Raw genomic sequence first — 21,038 nt, 5'->3', positions numbered from 1 at the left:
TCCGCCAAGGCTGCCCTTTATCACCGATTCTGTTCATAACTTATATGGACAGAATTTCTAGGCGCAGCCGAGGTGTTGAGGGGATCCGACTTGGTGGCCTCAGGATTGGGTTCCTGCTTTTTGCGGATGACGTGGTCCTGTTGGCTTCATCTGGTCGTGATCTCCAGCTCTCGCTTAAGCGATTCGCGGCCGAGTGTGAAGCGGCTGGGATGAGAATCAGCACCTCAAAATCTGAGACCATGGTCCTCAGCCGGAATAGGGTGGATTGCCCTCTCCGGGTCGGGGGTCAGGTCCTGTCCCAAGTGGAGGAGTTTAAATATCTCGGGGTCTTGTTCACGAGTGAGGGAAGGATGGAGCGCGAGATCGACAGACGGATCGGTGCGGCGTCTGCAGTAATGCGGGCTCTGCGCCGGTCTGTCGTGATGAAGAAGGAGCTGAGCCAGAAGGTGAAGCTCTCGATTTACCAGTCGATCTACGTTCCTACCCTCACCTATGGTCATGAGCTGTGGGTCGTGACCGAAAGAACGAGATCTCGTATACAGGCGGCTGAAATGAGTTTCCTCCGCAGGGTGGCCGGGCTCTCCCTTAGAGATAGGGTGAGGAGCTCAGTCATCCGGGAGGGGCTCAGAGTAGAGCCGCTGCTCCTTCGCATCGAGAGGAACCAGTTGAGGTGGCTCGGGCATCTGGTCAGGATGCCTCCTGGACGCCTCCCTGGTGAGGTGTTCCAGGCACGTCCCTCTGGGAGGAGACCCCGGGGAAGACCCAGGACACGCTGGAGGGATTATATCTCTCGGCTGGCCTGAGAACGCCTCGGGATCCCCCCCGCAGAGTTGGCAAATGTGGCTGGGGAGAGGGAAGTCTGGGCTTCCCTGCTTAGGCTGCTGCCCCCGCGACCCGACCCCGGATAAGCGGCAGAAGATGGATGGATGGATGGATGGATGGTGTTTTATACCATTTTGATTGGTTTTGCACCTCCCAGCCACCGTACTTTGGACATCATAAGCCCGGAGATTTTCAAACCAGCTTTCCAGTCAGATACACCCTAATCACACCCTGGTTTGTTTGTTTAGTTTGTTTTCTCTTCTAGGAGTTTTGGTGTGTTCATGACTTAAAACACTGCGGGGGAGGACTGTAAACACTTAGAAAAGAGATTTTTAGATCATATGCAGACGGAGCAGCACCAGTGTGAAGGCAGCCTGGGAGAGATGCTTCCAGCTGTTGCTGCATGACTCTAAGATCTGTTTTCTCTTCATGTCTCCGAGTCCATGAAGATGTTTCATCATCATCATTATCATCATCATCATCATCCTGACAGCTGAGCTCAGCAGAACCAGACCAGAACCGCAGCTGTCCAATCAGACTGGTCCATCCACAGTCCATGACTGCTGCTCTTCATCTTCTCTGGAACCGGCTTTTCCTTCTCTCCTCTCTCCCACGCTCACTTCCTCTTTCTGTCCTTTAGCTTTTCCTTTCTGGGACTTTTTCTTTACCATCTTCCTCCTTCCACCTGCTTTTCCAGCCTTCCCTGGAGTTATTGGAGCCAGCTGATGGAGAACTCAGATCCCGAACAAGCAGGTCTCTGATTGGACCAGGTGTCAGCAGCTCATTAAACTCTGCAGGAACTTTACATGCAGACACATCCACACTGCTTGCTTTATAAATACTGACTAAAAGTACACCTCTTATTCTTTCTCTACTTTATCTGGAAAATATTTGTGCAGAAATGACTTTTACAGACCAACTGCTTTGTGTCCCCAGGGTGTTTTCCTGGCTGTGGTGTGTGTCAGCTGAGTGTGTTGTTGCTATGTCCAGCAGGTGTAACTGGACCACAGGTAGAACAAAGACATGGTGTGCAGGCTGTTAGAGAGAGGAGCCCACCTCCTGCAGCTGCTCCAGCTCCAGCCGCAGAGCCTCCTGCTCGGCCTCCAGGTCGGCGTACTGCTGCTTCAGGCTCTGGTTCTCCTCCAGGACCACCAGTCCGCACTCCGCCGCGCGGATCTTCTCCCGGTTGGCCTCCGCCAGCTCGCGCGTGAGGCGCTCCACCTCGGTGCGGTACTCCTCCGCCGTGTCCCCGCATCCTGCTCCACCAGCGGCCATCGCCCCTCTCTCCTCCTCCCCCTCTCTGCAGAGAGCCCCCCCGGTGGCAGACACCGAACCCCCCACCGCCTCCGAGAAGTCACAGCGCCGCTTCAAATCTCATGGAAATCCGGATCCAGGAGTCCTGAAAGCTGCCTTCATCTCGGAGGGCGTCATCATCATCATCCTCATCTTCCTCCAGATGATGCTCGGAGTGATGCGGAGTGTCATCATCCCGCCCCCCCACCCCCCTCTGCTCTGTTTTCTGCTTATTCACCGGAGTCAGGACGCCATGTCTGCCCGCAGCCGGCAAGCAAGGCACTGCTCCTGTCCGCCCTCGTGCCGCACGCGCCCCCTGCAGACACACACACCAGAACCAGCAGCTGACCCGGCGGGACTGGGGGGAACATCTGCACACCGCTGGACACAAAGAGTTACCATGACGACCACAGATGAAACGAACACACGGAATGAATACAAACAAACAAACAACGCAGGTAGATGAAGTTATTAATAACCATAAACAGAACCTTTCTCCTTCACTGGCCTGAAACTGGTGCACGAGACCTGTTCCATGTCTCTCCACCTGCTTCTGTCTCACAACCTGCAATTATTTATTCATTTTACTGATTTATCTCCAAACCTCTTAAAAAGGTTTCATAAATGTGTTTTCATCCAAACCGGGGGGGGGGGGGGGGGGGGGGGGGGGGGGGGGACGTGCAGAAGATTCAGGACGTGAAGTGATCATGTTATATTTCCACAATTAAAACTTTTCTTTTCTTATGGAAAAAACAACAAACAAATCTTTTGTAAGAAACAATAATTCTACATAGAACTGCAGACAGAATGATTCATTCTGAGTGATTCAGTCTAAAAGCCAAGATGCCGTTTGCAGCTGGTTCTGCTGCAAACGGATCCAAGCTTTGGTTTCATTGCAGGAGTGAAATAAATGTTCCAGTGAAAGCTTCAAAACGTGTTGCTTCCGCTTGATTAAAAAGCCTGAGTTTATACTTTTCAGTTTGTTCTAGTTTTCAGCCAAGTTACATTTATGCCGTTTGCAATTATAATAATTCTTTAATCCATCAGAGGGCATAACCTGTAAAACATAACAGTGGTATTACTGTTGTTATTGCATTCATTCAGGGGGGGGGGGATCAGGGTGAAAGAATTTAGGAAAGTGGATGGCCACTGGGATAGGAGGAAGGGGGGGTGTATGTAGATGGGTGGGGGTGTGCATGTGGGGTTATGTTGGTGATACGGGGGAGTGATGGGGTGGGTGTACAATGAGGAGTGTGAATGTGGATAGAGGGGTGTAGGGAGGTATGTGTGTGTGTAGAGTGGGGTGTGTGTGTATAAAGAAGGGAGTGTGTGAATGGGGGGGGGGGTGTTATGAGGTGTGTATGTGTGTATAGGGGAGTATGTGAGTGGGGGAACGGGGGTAGGAGAGTGTGAGTCTGAGCGTGTGTAAGAAATTGGGTGGGTGGGGTGTGCTTAAGGAGGAAGTGTGGATGCGTGAGTGTGTGTGTGTGTGTGTGTGCATGCATGCATGGGGGGGTCTTGGTGCTCGGTGGCGGTCTGGGGATCCCGGCCCTCCGTCGGTGTGGGTTGGGCCCTCTGCCTGCGGGGGTGGGGGGTTGCTTCTGGGCTCTTGGGGCCGTGGGGCCCGCGCTCTGTCTGCCCTGGGGGGCCGGTGCCCGGCGGGGCCGGTCCTCGCTGGTCCGGGCCTGCTGGGGCCTGTTCCCCCTGACAGCGGGGGACTCTGGCTGGGACCCCCCTCTGCCTCCTCCGATCGGTCGGTGCATGGCTGGCTCCGGGGTGGGGCGGTTGGGGTCTGCGCCTGGGGATGGCTGCCGATGGCCCGGGTCTCGGGGGTACTCCTGGCGTGCCTCTTGCCTTTGTGTGGGAGGGGTCACACTGGCATGGTCTTCTCTGAACACGTTCCACTCTGCATGTTCTGCATGTGACACAGTCACCGAGTCGTCTGCAGGTTTATTCACTAACAGCAGCTAGTTTTCTCATTTCTGTTTGTTTCTCATTTATATTTAACTTTTTACATTCATAGTTTAGTTACTATGATCTAAAGTTGGCTTGTATGTGTATGTATATGTGTTCATACTGGCAAGTGCGTATATGTTTGTACGTATGTATGTGTGTGTATGTGTGTGCATAGATGTGTGTGTGTGTATATATATATATATATATATATATATATATATATATATATATATATATATATATATATATATATATATATACACACACACACCTCCTTATATATATATATATATATATGTGTGTGTATGTGTATGTGTGTGTGTATATATGTGTACATCTGTAGGTTGTTTTTTTTTTGTTTGTTTGTTTCTGGGTTCTTTTTTTTTTTTTAGGGTTCTTTTTTTTCTTTCCTATCCCCTTTTCTCCCATTATGTCTTTCACTGCATCTCTTCGTCTACTTGATTTCACTTTTCCTATGAGGTGTTTTCTTTTCTTTCTCTTTCTGTCTTTCTTCTGTCCTCTCCGGTCCAGCAGTACAAAATCAATGATTCAAACAATAAAGCAAAATAAATATAGAAATAAAATCAAAATTCAGAAAGTCAAGGGGATCATTATATCTATAAAGCTTCCCTTGGCAAAGAAAATTTGCTCAACAGAACACAACATCCAGACCATCATTCTGCTGCCTAAATGCTGGACAAGACACACACAAAAAAAACAGTTTTATGGTGGGAATGCAACACTTCTGTTTGTCACAAAGAAAAAAATGCATAAAGTCAAGTTAAATTATGTTGTTCCCCTAAATGGCTTCCGTATATTTGACATAATGTACTTTTATCTTCCAATAAATATTTTATGATGAGTTTCTGTCATTCTGTCTTTTTTCTTCAGGCTAATTGTCCCTTTTAGTCCATAATAAACCAAGAATTATTTGAAAACACTGAGAGGACAGTGGACACATTAAAGGACCAGGTTATGGCTCTTTAATAACGTTCATTAAATTCAGACTAAAAGGAAACATTTGCCCACATCTAAACATTACATGTATTTCTTACATCACTTCAAAATCCTTCTAAGTTGCTCCTGTTACAAAACCAGATGTCTGAAATGTCTGTAAATTCTCATGATCTTTTCATGATTCTCTCTCTCTTTCTATGTGTGTCTATGTAAGTGAATATATGCAATATAATAAACATGGCTGTTCTTTTACTATTGTAACATTTGACATAAGGGAACAATTGCGAACAGTTCGAGCATTAAAGAAATTAAATAAATCAAAAGTGCAAAAATGACGAAAAACATTCCAAGGGAATATCATGTAAATAGGAAAACATTGTTTGAGCTATGGGGTTTTCCATACAATTCAAAGATTTTACATATAATTTGAGCTCATTAAAAAAAAAAAAAAAAAAAAAAAAAAAGATTAAATCGGGGAGCATTTCTGAACTTCACATTTGTGAATGAAAAATTGGGCTAAGCATAAAAAGAGATTTATTCAGAGTTCGTCTTTCTTGCATTTAATCACCATACCAAATATAATGGTTTCTCTATTTATAGATATTGGAGACAATGGAAAAAATACGATTTAACCAATTTTGTAATTTGGACCAGAACGATTGTACTACAGCACAAAAGAACACAGATGATCAGTACTTTCAATATCTTTTTCACAAAATGTACAGATATTTTCTTGATTTTGAATAGTACTTGAAGTAGTTCTTTGGACGGATAAATATCGTTCATTATTTTCTAATGTGTCTCCTTTACTTTAGGAGCGACAGGAGAAGACAGGTACATCGTTCTAAGCTTTGTTATCTCCTTTTGTCAAATTTATGAGTAACATTATTTTTACTTTGCAAGCCAGGGAAGAAATTGTTGGTTAAACATTTTCTAATATAATACTAAAATGGATTTAGATTTTTCCGGTGTGGCGACAGTACGTCACCGGACGTGGTTACGTAGCCTTGACGCCAACGCGGCGTCATTTGACGCAGAGGCTAAATGGCCTGAACTGGAGTTCCGCTGCGTCCCACGTTGCTAGTTAGTTGCAATGTTGTAGCTATTAGCAGGCTAGCCATTCCTTTACTGGGAGGGAGACGCGACGTCTGTCCAGTAAGCCGTTTAACTGTCAGTAACCTACAGTTTCACTAACAACTAAACAGCTAGTCAGCGGGAATTAACCAGCTAACAGTCGACCAGTTTCTAGGTGGATTTTTCGTCCTCGCTCGTTAGCCGACCCAGCCTGCTACCTAGCTACCTAGTTACCTAGATACCTAGTTACATAGTTACCTGGATACCTAGTTACCTAGATATATAGTTACCTGGCTACCTAGTTACTTAGTCACCTAGTTAGCGGTCCACTAGTTCCTCTGTGCGAACCATCTGCTGTCCGGTTGCTCCACCATGGCGATGAGACAGACCCCCCTCACCTGCTCCGGTCACACCCGGCCCGTGGTGGACCTGGCCTTCAGCGGCATCACTCCCTTCGGCTACTTTCTCATCAGCGCCTGCAAGGGTGAGTTCCTGGAGCCGTTAGAACACGTTGGTAACCTGGTCAGCCTGGTGGACTATCATACCAGCTAATTGACCTGGTCAGTCTGGTGGACTATCATACCAGCTAGTTGACCTGGTCAGTCTGGTGGACTATCATACCAGCTAGTTGACCTGGTCAGTCTGGTGGACTATCATACCAGCTAATTGACCTGGTCAGTCTGGTGGACAATCATACCAGCTAGTTGACCTGGTCAGCCTGGTGGACTATCATACCAGCTAGTTGACCTGGTCAGCCTGGTGGACTATCATACCAGCTAGTTGACCTGGTCAGTCTGGTGGACTATCATACCAGCTAGTTGACCTGGTCAGTCTGGTGGACTATCATACCAGCTAATTGACCTGGTCAGTCTGGTGGACAATCATACCAGCTAGTTGACCTGGTCAGCCTGGTGGACAATCATACCAGCTAGTTGACCTGGTCAGCCTGGTGGACTATCATACCAGCTAATTGACCTGGTCAGTCTGGTGGACAATCATACCAGCTAGTTGACCTGGTCAGTCTGGTGGACAATCATACCAGCTAGTTGACCTGGTCAGTCTGGTGGACAATCATACCAGCTAGTTGACCTGGTCAGCCTGGTGGACTATCATACCAGCTAATTGACCTGGTCAGTCTGGTGGACAATCATACCAGCTAGTTGACCTGGTCAGTCTGGTGGACTATCATACCAGCTAGTTGACCTGGTCAGTCTGGTGGACTATCATACCAGCTAGTTGACCTGGTCAGTCTGGTGGACAATCATACCAGCTAGTTGACCTGGTCAGTCTGGTGGACTATCATACCAGCTAGTTGACCTGGTCAGTCTGGTGGACTATCATACCAGCTAGTTGACCTGGTAACCATGTTGGACAATCATACCAGCTAGTTGACCTGGTCAGTCTGGTGGACAATCATACCAGCTAGTTGACCTGGTCAGTCTGGTGGACTATCATACCAGCTAGTTGACCTGGTAACCATGTTGGACAATCATACCAGCTAGTTGACCTGGTCAGTCTGGTGGACTATCATACCAGCTGGTTGACCTGGTCAGTCTGGTGGACTATCATACCAGCTAGTTGACCTGGTCAGTCTGGTGGACAATCATACCAGCTAGTTGACCTGGTCAGCCTGGTGGACTATCATACCAGCTAGTTGACCTGGTCAGTCTGGTGGACTATCATACCAGCTAGTTGACCTGGTCAGTCTGGTGGACTATCATACCAGCTGGTTGACCTGGTCAGTCTGGTGGACTATCATACCAGCTAGTTGACCTGGTCAGTCTGGTGGACTATCATACCAGCTAGTTGACCTGGTCAGTCTGGTGGACTATCATACCAGCTAGTTGACCTGGTCAGTCTGGTGGACTATCATACCAGCTAGTTGACCTGGTCAGTCTGGTGGACAATCATACCAGCTAGTTGACCTGGTCAGCCTGGTGGACTATCATACCAGCTAGTTGACCTGGTCAGCCTGGTGGACTATCATACCAGCTAGTTGACCTGGTCAGCCTGGTGGACTATCATACCAGCTAGTTGACCTGGTCAGCCTGGTGGACTATCATACCAGCTAGTTGACCTGGTCAGTCTGGTGGACTATCATACCAGCTAGTTGACCTGGTCAACCTGGTGGACTATCATACCAGCTAGTTGACCTGGTCAGTCTGGTGGACAATCATACCAGCTAGTTGATCTGGTCAGCCTGTTAGACACTGATACCAGCTAGTTGTGTTTCCTGGAGCGATTACATCATTTCCCATGAAGTCTGACCATTGAAAGTCCCCTCTTTAAAGATGCTGACAGACAGACTGGCTGCCATCTAACATCTGTACCCTCCTCTCCTCCCAGATGGAAAGCCCATGCTCCGCCAGGGAGACACGGGGGACTGGATAGGAACGTTTCTGGGTCACAAAGGCGCTGTCTGGGGAGCCACTCTGAACACAGATGCCACCAAGGCAGCTACCGCCGCTGCTGACTTCACAGCGTGAGTGGGGGGTCCAGAAACCCCCGGCCAGTTACAGTAACCAGACCGCCTGAATAGCAGCTGGGATGGGTTCCATTAGATCCACATCATGAACTAACCAGATGGAAATATGTGGTTTCAGGTCAAGTAAGGCAGCTCTGGTGAGAAATATTAGGATTCTGTTGATCAGCTAACTGTGAGATGATATGTTTCCTCTTCATGTCACATTGATGCAAACACTGCACTTCCTCAGGAAGGGGAGAGTAGGATCCACTCCGAGGTTTCTGAAGGGGTTCCTATCCGTGCAGCGACCATCCGCTCAGATCTTTCTGCTGTAACACACACACACACTGAAATCAGCCAGAATGTCATCTGTTAGACTGGTTGCTATGGTGACGGGGCCTGTGCCATTTAGAGATGTGTGTTTCTGATACACAGAACTGACGCTGAGCATTCGCGTTGCTATGACTACAGTATCTACCAGGGATGTTCACAAGTCCAAGTCACACTGCTGCTCGCTGTAGAAGAAGATGGAAACGGATCCTGATCTTCACGGTCCATCCAAGAGTTTTTAATGTGAACAAAATCCATCTGGATCCAGAGACACGTTTCAGACTGACGCTGCCGTTCACAGCATTTATTCCTGAATAGAGAGGAGCCGCTCTGCTGGATCTGAGAGCAGGGTCACCAACAGTCCTGCAGGTTTTACATGTTTCCCTGCTGCAACACACCTGGTCCAAGTCGCACCTGGTCCACTGATAATGAGCCAGTAATAATTGACTCAGGTGCGTTGCAGCAGGTAAACCTGCAGGACCGTTGGTGATCCTGCACCAGTACATCAGGAACATCTGTCATTTTTAAGCTTTAGATGTGAGACGAACAGAGAAAATATTTATTTTTAAACTTTAGAAAACTGAACAAAAATGATATTTTATCATTTAGATCCAAACTTGCAGACCAGTAAGTTTTCTTTCCAGAACCCCGCCGGTCTTCGTCGGACCAGAACCCCTTCAGTCCCGGCCAGAACCTGTCCTCTGATCTACGTGTGAGCCCTGCAGGGTCGAACCGAACTCGCAGCCCACCGAAGTGTTTTTGAGCTTTTTGCGGTGCGGACATGAGTGATGGAGTTCAGCCTGATAGATGGAACCAGATCCAGAGTCGCCCCCTCTTGTCCTCTTTCTGTCCCTGGGTGATGCTGTGGAAGTCCCGCTGACTTGTCCTGCTTGTGGTTTCCAGGAAGGTGTGGGACGCGGTGAGCGGAGACGAGGTCCTCTCTCTGGCACATAAACACATCGTCAAGAGTGTCAGTTTCACTCAGGTCAGTCCGAGCAACACCGCCACAGCTCACATCCTTTACTGAGATACACTCTTCCTCATGGGGGGATCTGTGTCGGGGGCTGTGCCTGTTTGACCGGTGGGGGTTGCCCTGCCGGGGCCTCCAGTGGTCATTCCTGGGACGGCTCCTGATGTGGACAGACCCCCCCAGGTATCGTTTCCTCACAGCGGGGTCAAGCCGATACACACAATCCTGAAAGTAGTTTTTATCATATCATAAAGTGTCAGGGAAGTGTGTGTGTGTGTGTGTGTGTGTGTGTGCGTGTGTGTGTGTGTGTGTGCGTGTGTGTGTGCGTGTGTGTGTGCGTGTGTGTGTGTGAGAGAGAGAGAGAGAGAGAGAGACGGGTGTTCAGCACTTTGATTAGCCTCCTGTATGAAAAGTGCTGTATGAATAGGGAGGGAGGGTCTCTGGGTGAGGAGTGTGGGTGAGGGAGGGTCTCCGGGTGAGGAGTGTGGGTGAGGGAGGGTCTCCGGGTGAGGAGTGTGGGTGAGGGAGGGTCTCCGGGTGAGGAGTGTGGGTGAGGGAGGGTCTCTGGGTGAGGAGTGTGGGTGAGGGAGGGTCTCTGGGTGAGGAGTGTGGGTGAGGGAGGGTCTCTGGGTGAGGAGGGGATGGAGACGAGGTAATGACTGTGTGTGTGTTCAGGACAGCAACTGTCTGCTGACGGGAGGAAACGACAAGCTGCTGCGTATTTATGATCTCAGCAACCCTGAAGCAGGTAAGTTGTCATGGCAACTGCCGTGGGACTGCCGTCAGCAGCAGCCCTGGTCCTGGTCCTGGGCTGATGGTCCTGGTCTTGGTCTGATGGTCCTGGTCCTGGGCTGATGGTCCTGGTCTTGGTCTGATGGTCCTGGTCCTGGGCTGATGGTCCTGGTCATGGTCCTGGTCCTGGGCTGATGGTCCTGGTCTTGGTCTGATGGTCCTGGTCTTGGTCTGATGGTCCTGGTCCTGGGCTGATGGTCCTGGTCTTGGTCTGATGGTCCTGGTCCTGGGCTGATGGTCCTGGTCCTGGTCTGATGGTCCTGGTCTTGGTCTGATGGTCCTGGTCTTGGTCTGATGGTCCTGGTCCTGGGCTGATGGTCCTGGTCCTGGGCTGATGGTCCTGGTCTTGGTCTGATGGTCCTGGTCCTGGGCTGATGGTCCTGGTCCTGGGCTGATGGTCCTGGTCTTGGTCTGATGGTCCTGGTCCTGGGCTGATGGTCCTGGTCCTGGGCTGATGGTCCTGGTCTTGGTCTGACGGTCCTGGTTTTATCTTGCAGCTCCTCAGGAGATCTCAGGCCACAGCTCGGCCATAAAGAAAGCTCTGTGGTGCAACGATGACAAGCAGATCCTGTCGGCTGCGGAGGACAAAACCATCCGGTGGGTGATCCATTCTCGGTCCCGACCGCCGTCCCCCGGGACTCGGTCCCGACCGCCGTCCCCCGGGACTCGGTCCCGACCGCCGTCCCCCGGGACTCGGTCCCGACCTGCGTCCTCTAGGGCTCGGTCCCGACCGCCGTCCCCCGGGACTCGGTCCCGACCGCCGTCCCCCGGGACTCGGTCCCGACCGCCGTCCCCCGGGACTCGGTCCCGACCGCCGTCCCCCGGGACTCGGTCCCGACCGCCGTCCCCCGGGACTCGGTCCCGACCGCCGTCCCCCGGGACTCGGTCCCGACCGCCGTCCCCCGGGACTCGGTCCCGACCTGCGTCCTCTAGGGCTCGGTCCCGACCGCCGTCCCCCGGGGCTCGGTCCCGACCGCCGTCCCCCGGGACTCGGTCCCGACCGCCGTCCCCCGGGACTCGGTCCCGACCTGCGTCCTCTAGGGCTCGGTCCCGACCGCCGTCCCCCGGGGCTCGGTCCCGACCGCCGTCCCCCGGGACTCGGTCCCGACCGCCGTCCCCCGGGACTCGGTCCCGACCGCCGTCCCCCGGGACTCGGTCCCGACCTGCGTCCTCTAGGGCTCGGTCCCGACCTGCGTCCTCTAGGGCTCGGTCCCGACCGCCGTCCCCCGGGGCTCGGTCCCGACCGCCGTCCCCCGGGGCTCGGTCCCGACCTGCGTCCTCGAGGGCTCGGTCCCGACCTGCGTCCTCTAGGGCTCGGTCCCGACCGCCGTCCCCCGGGACTCGGTCCCGACCGCCGTCCCCCGGGGCTCGGTCCCGACCTGCGTCCTCGAGGGCTCGGTCCCGACCTGCGTCCTCTAGGGCTCGGTCCCGACCGCCGTCCCCCGGGACTCGGTCCCGACCGCCGTCCCCCGGGACTCGGTCCCGACCGCCGTCCCCCGGGACTCGGTCCCGACCGCCGTCCCCCGGGACTCGGTCCCGACCGCCGTCCCCCGGGGCTCGGTCCCGACCTGCGTCCTCTAGGGCTCGGTCCCGACCTGCATCCTCTAGGGCTCGGTCCCGACCTGCGTCCTCTAGGGCTCGGTCCCGACCGCCGTCCCCCGGGACTCGGTCCCGACCTGCGTCCCCCGGGACTCGGTCCCGACCTGCGTCCTCTAGGGCTCGGTCCCGACCGCCGTCCCCCGGGGCTCGGTCCCGACCGCCGTCCCCCGGGACTCGGTCCCGACCGCCGTCCCCCGGGACTCGGTCCCGACCGCCGTCCCCCGGGACTCGGTCCCGACCGCCGTCCCCCGGGACTCGGTCCCGACCGCCGTCCCCCGGGACTCGGTCCCGACCGCCGTCCCCCGGGACTCGGTCCCGACCGCCGTCCCCCGGGACTCGGTCCCGACCTGCGTCCTCTAGGGCTCGGTCCCGACCGCCGTCCCCCGGGGCTCGGTCCCGACCGCCGTCCCCCGGGGCTCGGTCCCGACCTGCGTCCTCGAGGGCTCGGTCCCGACCTGCGTCCTCTAGGGCTCGGTCCCGACCGCCGTCCCCCGGGACTCGGTCCCGACCGCCGTCCCCCGGGACTCGGTCCCGACCTGCGTCCTCTAGGGCTCGGTCCCGACCGCCGTCCCCCGGGACTCGGTCCCGACCGCCGTCCCCCGGGACTCGGTCCCGACCTGCGTCCTCTAGGGCTCGGTCCCGACCGCCGTCCCCCGGGGCTCGGTCCCGACCGCCGTCCCCCGGGGCTCGGTCCCGACCTGCGTCCTCGAGGGCTCGGTCCCGACCTGCGTCCTCTAGGGCTCGGTCCCGACCGCCGTCCCCCGGGACTCGGTCCCGACCGCCGTCCCCCGGGACTCGGTCCCGACCGCCGTCCCCCGGGACTCGGTCCCGACCGCCGTCCCCCGGGACTCGGTCCCGACCGCCGTCCCCCGGGACTCGGTCCCGACCGCCGTCCCCCGGGACTCGGTCCCGACCGCCGTCCCCCGGGACTCGGTCCCGACCTGCGTCCTCTAGGGCTCGGTCCCGACCGCCGTCCCCCGGGGCTCGGTCCCGACCGCCGTCCCCCGGGGCTCGGTCCCGACCTGCGTCCTCGAGGGCTCGGTCCCGACCTGCGTCCTCTAGGGCTCGGTCCCGACCGCCGTCCCCCGGGGCTCGGTCCCGACCGCCGTCCCCCGGGGCTCGGTCCCGACCTGCGTCCTCGAGGGCTCGGTCCCGACCTGCGTCCTCTAGGGCTCGGTCCCGACCGCCGTCCCCCGGGACTCGGTCCCGACCGCCGTCCCCCGGGACTCGGTCCCGACCGCCGTCCCCCGGGACTCGGTCCCGACCTGCGTCCTCTAGGGCTCGGTCCCGACCGCCGTCCCCCGGGACTCGGTCCCGACCGCCGTCCCCCGGGACTCGGTCCCGACCTGCGTCCTCTAGGGCTCGGTCCCGACCTGCGTCCTCTAGGGCTCGGTCCCGACCGCCGTCCCCCGGGGCTCGGTCCCGACCGCCGTCCCCCGGGGCTCGGTCCCGACCTGCGTTCTCGAGGGCTCGGTCCCGACCTGCGTCCTCTAGGGCTCGGTCCCGACCGCCGTCCCCCGGGACTCGGTCCCGACCGCCGTCCCCCGGGGCTCGGTCCCGACCGCCGTCCCCCGGGGCTCGGTCCCGACCGCCGTCCCCCGGGGCTCGGTCCCGACCGCCGTCCCCCGGGGCTCGGTCCCGACCTGCGTCCTCTAGGGCTCGGTCCCGACCTGCGTCCTCTAGGGCTCGGTCCCGACCTGCGTCCTCTAGGGCTCGGTCCCGACCGCCGTCCCCCGGGGCTCGGTCCCGACCGCCGTCCCCCGGGGCTCGGTCCCGACCGCCGTCCCCCGGGGCTCGGTCCCGACCTGCGTCCTCTAGGGCTCGGTCCCGACCGCCGTCCCCCGGGAATCGGTCCCGACCTGCGTCCCCCGGGACTCGGTCCCGACCTGCGTCCCACGGGACTCAGGTCGGGACCGAGCCGTCCCCCGGGACTCGGCCCCGACCGCCGTCCCCCGGGACTCGGTCCCGACCGCCGTCCCCCGGGACTCGGTCCCGACCGCCGTCCCCCGGGACTCGGTCCCGACCGCCGTCCCCCGGGACTCGGTCCCGACCTGCGTCCTCTAGGGCTCGGTCCCGACCTGCGTCCTCTAGGGCTCGGTCCCGACCGCCGTCCCCCGGGACTCGGTCCCGACCTGCGTCCCCCGGGACTCGGTCCCGACCTGCGTCCCCCGGGACTCGGTCCCGACCTGCGTCCCCCGGGACTCGGTCCCGACCTGCGTCCCCCGGGACTCGGTCCCGACCTGCGTCCTCTAGGGCTCGGTCCCGACCGCCGTCCCCCGGGACTCGGTCCCGACCGCCGTCCCCCGGGACTCGGTCCCGACCGCCGTCCCCCGGGACTCGGTCCCGACCTGCGTCCTCTAGGGCTCGGTCCCGACCGCCGTCCCCCGGGACTCGGTCCCGACCGCCGTCCCCCGGGACTCGGTCCCGACCTGCGTCCTCTAGGGCTCGGTCCCGACCGCCGTCCCCCGGGACTCGGTCCCGACCTGCGTCCTCTAGGGCTCGGTCCCGACCGCCGTCCCCCGGGGCTCGGTCCCGACCGCCGTCCCCCGGGACTCGGTCCCGACCGCCGTCCCCCGGGACTCGGTCCCGACCGCCGTCCCCCGGGACTCGGTCCCGACCGCCGTCCCCCGGGACTCGGTCCCGACCGCCGTCCCCCGGGACTCGGTCCCGACCGCCGTCCCCCGGGACTCGGTCCCGACCGCCGTCCCCCGGGACTCGGTCCCGACCTGCGTCCCCCGGGACTCGGTCCCGACCTGCGTCCTCTAGGGCTCGGTCCCGACCGCCGTCCCCCGGGGCTCGGTCCCGACCTCGGTCCCGGTGGCGTCTCTCAGTCCCTTCTTGTCCCGCCGCGTGTCCAGGTTGTGGGACAGGAGCTCCATGGAGGAGGTGAAGACGCTGACCTTCGACACGTCTGTGAGCAGCATGGAGTACATCGCCGACGGGGAGATCCTGGTCATCACGTACGGGAAGACGATCGCTTTCTACAACGCTCTGAGGTAGGCTGGCTGGTTGCCATGGTAACTCTGCAGCTGACACACAGGAAGCAGCTGGTCGGCGTAGATGTGGCGAAGCAGGAAGACTGTCCTGTTCAGACCGCCGTGCGGCGCAGAGAGACGTCTGCATCGCAGCACGGGAAGGTCCGACTCAACGGGGGGGGCATATCAGGTCTTTTCTTTTAAACCAGCTGTGGCGTGGTGGCGGCGGGACCTTGGCGTGGTGGCGGCGGGACCTTGGCGTGGTGGCGGCGGGACCTTGGCGTGGTGGCGGCGGGACCTTGGCGTGGTGGCGGCATGGTCACAGCGTGACCTCAGGACATGACGCCAGCAGGTGATGCGTTTGCCTCGCCGCAGGGTGAAGCATCTCTGCAGAGTTCCGTCTCCGTAGCAACACTCTGACCTGCAGCGCGGGGCTTTTGTGTGACGATCCCGCCATGCTGCTTCCTGTTTGTCTTCACCTGTTTCCTGTCTGATGATTACCAATTATAACTATTGATTTTCACACCGTGAAGCTTGGAACTGATCAAGACCGTGGAGGCCCCGGCTCCCATCAACTCGGCCTCCCTCCATCCAGAAAAGGACTTCTTTGTTGCCGGTGGCGACGACTTCAAGCTGTACAAGTTTGACTACAGCACAAAGGAAGAGCTGGGTGAGGCTTGTTGCTGTGCTCCAGCGCTGTAAAGCCTGAGGCGTCCATCACACCTGGCTCCGCAGCAGCCTGGAGGATGTTCGCCGCGTTACAATGTTCTGACCCGTCTGACGCAGCGTTGACCCGTGTCTGCAGAGTCCTATAAAGGCCATTTTGGTCCGGTGCACTGTGTCCGCTTCAGTCCTGACGGGGAGCTGTACGCCAGCGGCTCGGAGGACGGCACACTGAGACTGTGGCAGACGGCGGTGGGGAAAACCTACGGCCTGTGGAAGTGTGTTCTTCCTGGTAAGTCACGGCCACTTCATGTCTTCAGCACCATCAGCATGTTGGCGAGGAGAACACGCATTCTGTAGCTCAGGAGGAAGAGCAGTTGTCCTTCAACTGGAAAGTTGGGGGATCGATTCCAGGCCGAAGTGTCCTAGGGCAAGACACTGAACCCCAAGCTGCCCCCTGATGTGCCTATCGGGGTGTGAGTGTGTTGAATTAGTGTGTGAGTGAATGTGACAAGTAGTGTAAAGCACTTGGAGTGGTCTGCATGACTAGAAAGGCGCTGTAGAAGTACAAGTCCATTTACCATTCATCTCAGGTGATGATGATGGTCACCATGGTAACACGCAGAAGATCTCCATGGTTTTTACTGCTCTGATTCTTCAGTTTGTTCAGCCTGACCTGCAGCTCTACACAGTTTACAATATTTCTGCCTGACAGACGAGCTCGCAGCTCCACATCTCCAAGTCATGGTTACCATGACGACTGATTATAAACAGTTTTTACTTTACAAAGAACTGAAATGTAGATGTTTGTCATGTAGATAGGTTGTGTTGTTCAGAATGGTTCCACCTCACCGCAAAGCAGATTGTGTCTAAATGTACAAACTGCCAGATGTTTACAGTAAACAAACTGCCAGATGTTTACAGTAAACAAACTGCCAGATGTTTACAGTAAACAAACTGCCAGATGTTTACAGTAAACAAACTGCCAGATGTTTACAGTAAACAAACCGCCAGATGTTTGCTGTAAACAGACCGCCAGATGTTTGCTGTAAACAAACTGCCAGATGTTTGCTGTAAACAAACTGCCAGATGTTTGCTGTAAACAAACTGCCAGATGTTTACAGTAAACAAACTGCCAGATGTTTACAGTAAACAAACTGCCAGATGTTTACAGTAAACAAACTGCCAGATGTTTACAGTAAACAAACTGCCAGATGTTTACAGTAAACAAACCGCCAGATGTTTACTGTAAACAAACTGCCAGATGTTTACAGTAAACAAACCGCCAGATGTTTGCTGTAAACAGACCGCCAGATGTTTGCTGTAAACAGACCGCCAGATGTTTGCTGTAAACAGACCGCCAGCTGTTTGCTGTAAACAGACCGCCAGCTGTTTGCTGTAAACAAACTGCCAGATGTTTGCTGTAAACAGACCGCCAGATGTTTGCTGTAAACAAACTGCCAGATGTTTGCTGTAAACAAACTGCCAGATGTTTACAGTAAACAAACTGCCAGATGTTTACAGTAAACAAACTGCCAGATGTTTACAGTAAACAAACTGCCAGATGTTTACTGTAAACAAACCGCCAGATGTTTACTGTAAACAAACCGCCAGCTGTTTGCTGTAAACAGACCGCCAGCTGGTTTGTACCTTTTGCCAGTCAAGCCAATGGGCAGTGAGGTGGAACCATTGTGTGTATAATAATGGTATCTTAATGTTGTGCATGATGTTGTGTATATTGTCGTGCCGTCCAGAGGACCTGGGGACGGAGAACTCTGAGCAGCTGTACCCCCCCACCCCCGAGATCAAAGCCTGAGGAGACGGTGGCGATTCCAGGAGACGCATCATATGGAGGGAGGATCCGCTGTGTCTGTCGGACCACAGCGAGGAGCAGAGTCCAGACCATCTCCATCCATCAGGAACTGATGTTATTATGACGGCCTATTCATCATACACCAACAATCTCACACACACACACACACACACACACACACACACACACACACTCCTAGCTTTTCTTTTAAACGCTCATCAGGGGACAGTTGGAGCTGCAGAGTAATGCAGTAGAGCTGTGAGTTGGGCTCATCGCTGCCTGCTTTCTCTCTGATCAGCCCGGTTCTGATGGCTTGAACTTGTTTTAAACCCCCCCCCCACGAAGCTCCTGATGCATGGCTCAGATTTAGTTTCATATAAAAGTTTTAATGAGCTGGACCAAGGCCGCTGTTTTCAGTTGATAGTTACAGGAAGACTGGAAGTTCAGCACACTTTGTGCTCGAGTTCAGATGCTTTCATTTCTTCAAACAAGGTGTCTTTGAGTAAATTCTGGTGTTGTACTGGTTCAGTCTAGACATTTTCAGAATAAAGGAAATATTGTTTTGTGACAACTTGGAAAAGGTTTTCCATTTTGATTTGTTTGTGTCCGGTGGTGAAATAAACAGATGCATTACCGTTTTATTTGGAAGTAATGCACAAAGTGCACACTTTGCTCTCTCTCGTTTTTATCTTTTATTAGAGTTTCTTTCTAAAAACAACCTGATGGAGATGGGAAAAGTTTCATCAGCAGCCGAATTAAACCCAAAAACACTTTTATATAAATGCAGATTTCTGTCTGCAGACGGATGATAATACTGACTTTAGTCACTCCGTTCCTGGAACCACACAGACTTCTCAGTTGTCCTGGACAGACTGAATTCACAAAGTCAGCTCAACGGCTCTCATAAGAGTTTAGTAGAAACACAATCAGTCAATCAGAAAAACCCTGGAAACGTTCAATATTCCTGGATCAAACCAAATGGGAATAATAGGTTAGATCCATATGGTTGGGTTCAACTGTCTTGTATAGATGTCACATTTCAGTCACTGCTGCTCTGTTTACCGATCACAATGTTATAACTTTAATATTTAATCCTGAAAATAAAACAAAGATTATTACATTACAATATTACATTTAGCAATTATGTGAGTAGATGAGAATAACTTCAAGGTCAGAGAGTTCTGTTACATTTAGTAAAATGAAAAGTAAACGACAAAGGAAACTAAAAATAAATTAATTCAAAATATAAACAAATTGTCTAATAAGTACAGATAAAAACCTGTTCTGCTCACAGTTGGATGTCGCTCTGGAGAGGTCTGCTAGATGACAGAGTAGAAAAAACCCATCAAGTATTTATTACAGCTCCTGCAAAGTGGATAGAAGGTGGGAAAAGTAAGTCATCCTTTCACAGTTTGGAAAAACAAAGACAAGAAAAAAATCAATAAAAATTCTTCTAATAAATGAAAAATACAAATAAAACTATTGAAGGAAATACTTTTTTTTTTTTTTTTTTTGCTAAATTATACTCTGGTAATTACTTTTTTTTTTTTTTTTAAATCAAATTAAAACTAATTCCAAAAATTGATTCCATTTTCAAAGAAGTCTGTGATTTTGACATAAAAATTGAAGAATTAAACCAAGCAGTAAACAGACAGAAAACAGGCAAATCCTCTGCTCAGGACGGGTTGAAGAGCTAAAAGATCTTATTTAAGATATAATTTTAAATAAAACCCACAATGAAACGACGACTTATAACTCTGATTCCCAAACCTGGAAAAGATGAGCGAATTGTGGATAAGTTCCAGCTAGGTACATTATTAAGTACAGATGACAACATTCTTACCCACGTTATCACAAACAGGTTAAAGGTTGGCTTAGACAAGACTATTACAGAAACCAGTCTGTGTTCCTGAAGGACCAGTCTGTCCAGAACAACGTCAGACTGGTTCCAGATCTGCTGGACTACAATCATTTAACGGAGGACGATGGTGCGATTCTGATCTTAGACATTTGCAAGATGTTTGATCTGTTGAACATGCTTTTATTTTGAAATCTTTAGAAAACAGATTTTGTAGAAAGGGTTACTGATGTGGTTTCCTTGCTGTGTTCTGCTATTAGCAGCTCGGTTTCTTTGCCTTTCAGAACAACTAAACATTTTTACGTTAAACGGTTTTTCTGCTGCTCTTCATCGTGACTCAGATGTTGGAAATTTTCATGAAATATAATAAAAATTTTGCACATTTGAACTGGATGGAAATTCGTTTATTATAAGTAAACTAGCAGATGATCCCACTTTTTATTTAAAGATCATTTCACAAGTTCCTCTAGCACTTTCCGAAACTTCGCTTTTCTGGTTTAAACCTGAATATTACAGAGTCTGAGTTATTTACAATTCATGATCACCCACTTGGAAATTTTTTCGCATTTCTGTTAAAAATTTACTTAAATATTTATGAATCACAGTTACAAAAAACTTAAATAGAATAGATAAATAAAAGAGGGACTCTTAAGTTTTGAAACTAATAAACAAAAATCTAAAGAAGTTTTAAGCATTTGGCTCCAAAGAGACCCGTCCATTTCTGGACGTATTCTGGTGACTAAAATGGAAAATTTTCTCAATTTCGCAGCGTTTATATATGTCTGAAAATTCTATTCACATCATATCTCTACATTTGGAAAAATAAACACATCAGGAAGACTGATACAATGAATCATTTGGGGATTGAGGTTTAAATATGATCAAACTAAAATAATGCAATCATTGTTAAATAAACTGAACGAAACTTGGGTTTATTTCCCTAAAGTAACTTTTGAAAAGTTTGGAGGAACTGAATTTTTACTAAAATCTGATTTTGAAATGTCTAAATTACCAGTTAAATTTTTTTTATATTTTTTCTTTATCTTATTACTGCTCATTCTCTGTACTTGAGACTTCCTTTACTTACAGGGTGTTTGCTGTATTGACCTGTGGTTTGAATCAATAAAAAAAACCTGACCTCTGATGTGCTGCTCTCCAGTGATTGGCTGCCAGCCTCCAGGCCAACAGGTGTGATGCACACAGGTGTGTCCTGCTACACACCTGCCACGCTTTACCTGAGGGAAATGTTCTTTTTCTTCAGAAAAATACATTTACGTGAATGTACCCCATTATTCCAGGTGCAGTACCTTTGCGGAAAACACTTGTGTGTTTTAATAAGTTTCCACACTATTAAGGCCTGATCATAAATATTAGACCATTTACTGGAAGTTTAATTACTTTATAGTTCAATCAGTAAGAAAGACGTTCCTTCATCGTTGCAAACAATGATCAAATTCCACATGGTGGAGTAA

General features: G+C 52.6%; 2 protein-coding genes across 2 annotated transcripts in view; one reads left to right on the top strand and one right to left on the bottom strand.

The window, feature by feature from the left end:
• LOC306773318 (protein bicaudal D homolog 1-like) overlaps window positions 1–2,097 on the bottom strand; it is a gene marked incomplete at both ends in the record, with an annotated part of 73,639 nt that extends 71,542 nt beyond the window's left edge. Inside the window, one exon of the mRNA XM_079263108.1 lies at window positions 1,879–2,097. Coding sequence (XP_079119234.1) covers window positions 1,879–2,097 — 219 coding nt within the window. The remainder of the gene's footprint in view (window positions 1–1,878) is intronic.
• Window positions 2,098–6,086: 3,989 nt separating this feature from the next.
• Window positions 6,087–19,887, top strand: strap (serine/threonine kinase receptor associated protein). Its single transcript, XM_079262916.1, has 9 exons — window positions 6,087–6,586; window positions 8,449–8,584; window positions 9,800–9,881; window positions 10,542–10,614; window positions 11,156–11,255; window positions 15,116–15,253; window positions 15,766–15,902; window positions 16,038–16,187; window positions 17,650–19,887. Exons 1-9 carry the CDS (start codon window positions 6,475–6,477, stop codon window positions 17,709–17,711), a joined length of 990 nt encoding a protein of 329 aa, XP_079119042.1. The 5' UTR covers window positions 6,087–6,474; the 3' UTR covers window positions 17,712–19,887.
• Window positions 19,888–21,038: the final 1,151 nt, after the last annotated feature.

Source organism: Telmatherina bonti (assembly GCF_933228915.1).
Source record: "Telmatherina bonti genome assembly, chromosome: 23".
Lineage (NCBI taxonomy): Eukaryota > Metazoa > Chordata > Actinopteri > Atheriniformes > Telmatherinidae > Telmatherina > Telmatherina bonti.
This window is presented reverse-complemented; position numbering and strand designations above follow the sequence as displayed.

Excerpts from the sequence above, each read along its gene's own strand:
- strap (XM_079262916.1), top strand. The coding sequence starts at position 6,475 with ATGGCGATGAGACAGACCCCCCTCACCTGCTCCGGTCACACCCGGCCC. Across the intron at positions 6,587-8,448 it reads TCTCATCAGCGCCTGCAAGG|ATGGAAAGCCCATGCTCCGC; the intron begins GTGAGTTCCTGG and ends CTCTCCTCCCAG. Across the intron at positions 8,585-9,799 it reads GCCGCTGCTGACTTCACAGC|GAAGGTGTGGGACGCGGTGA; the intron begins GTGAGTGGGGGG and ends TGTGGTTTCCAG.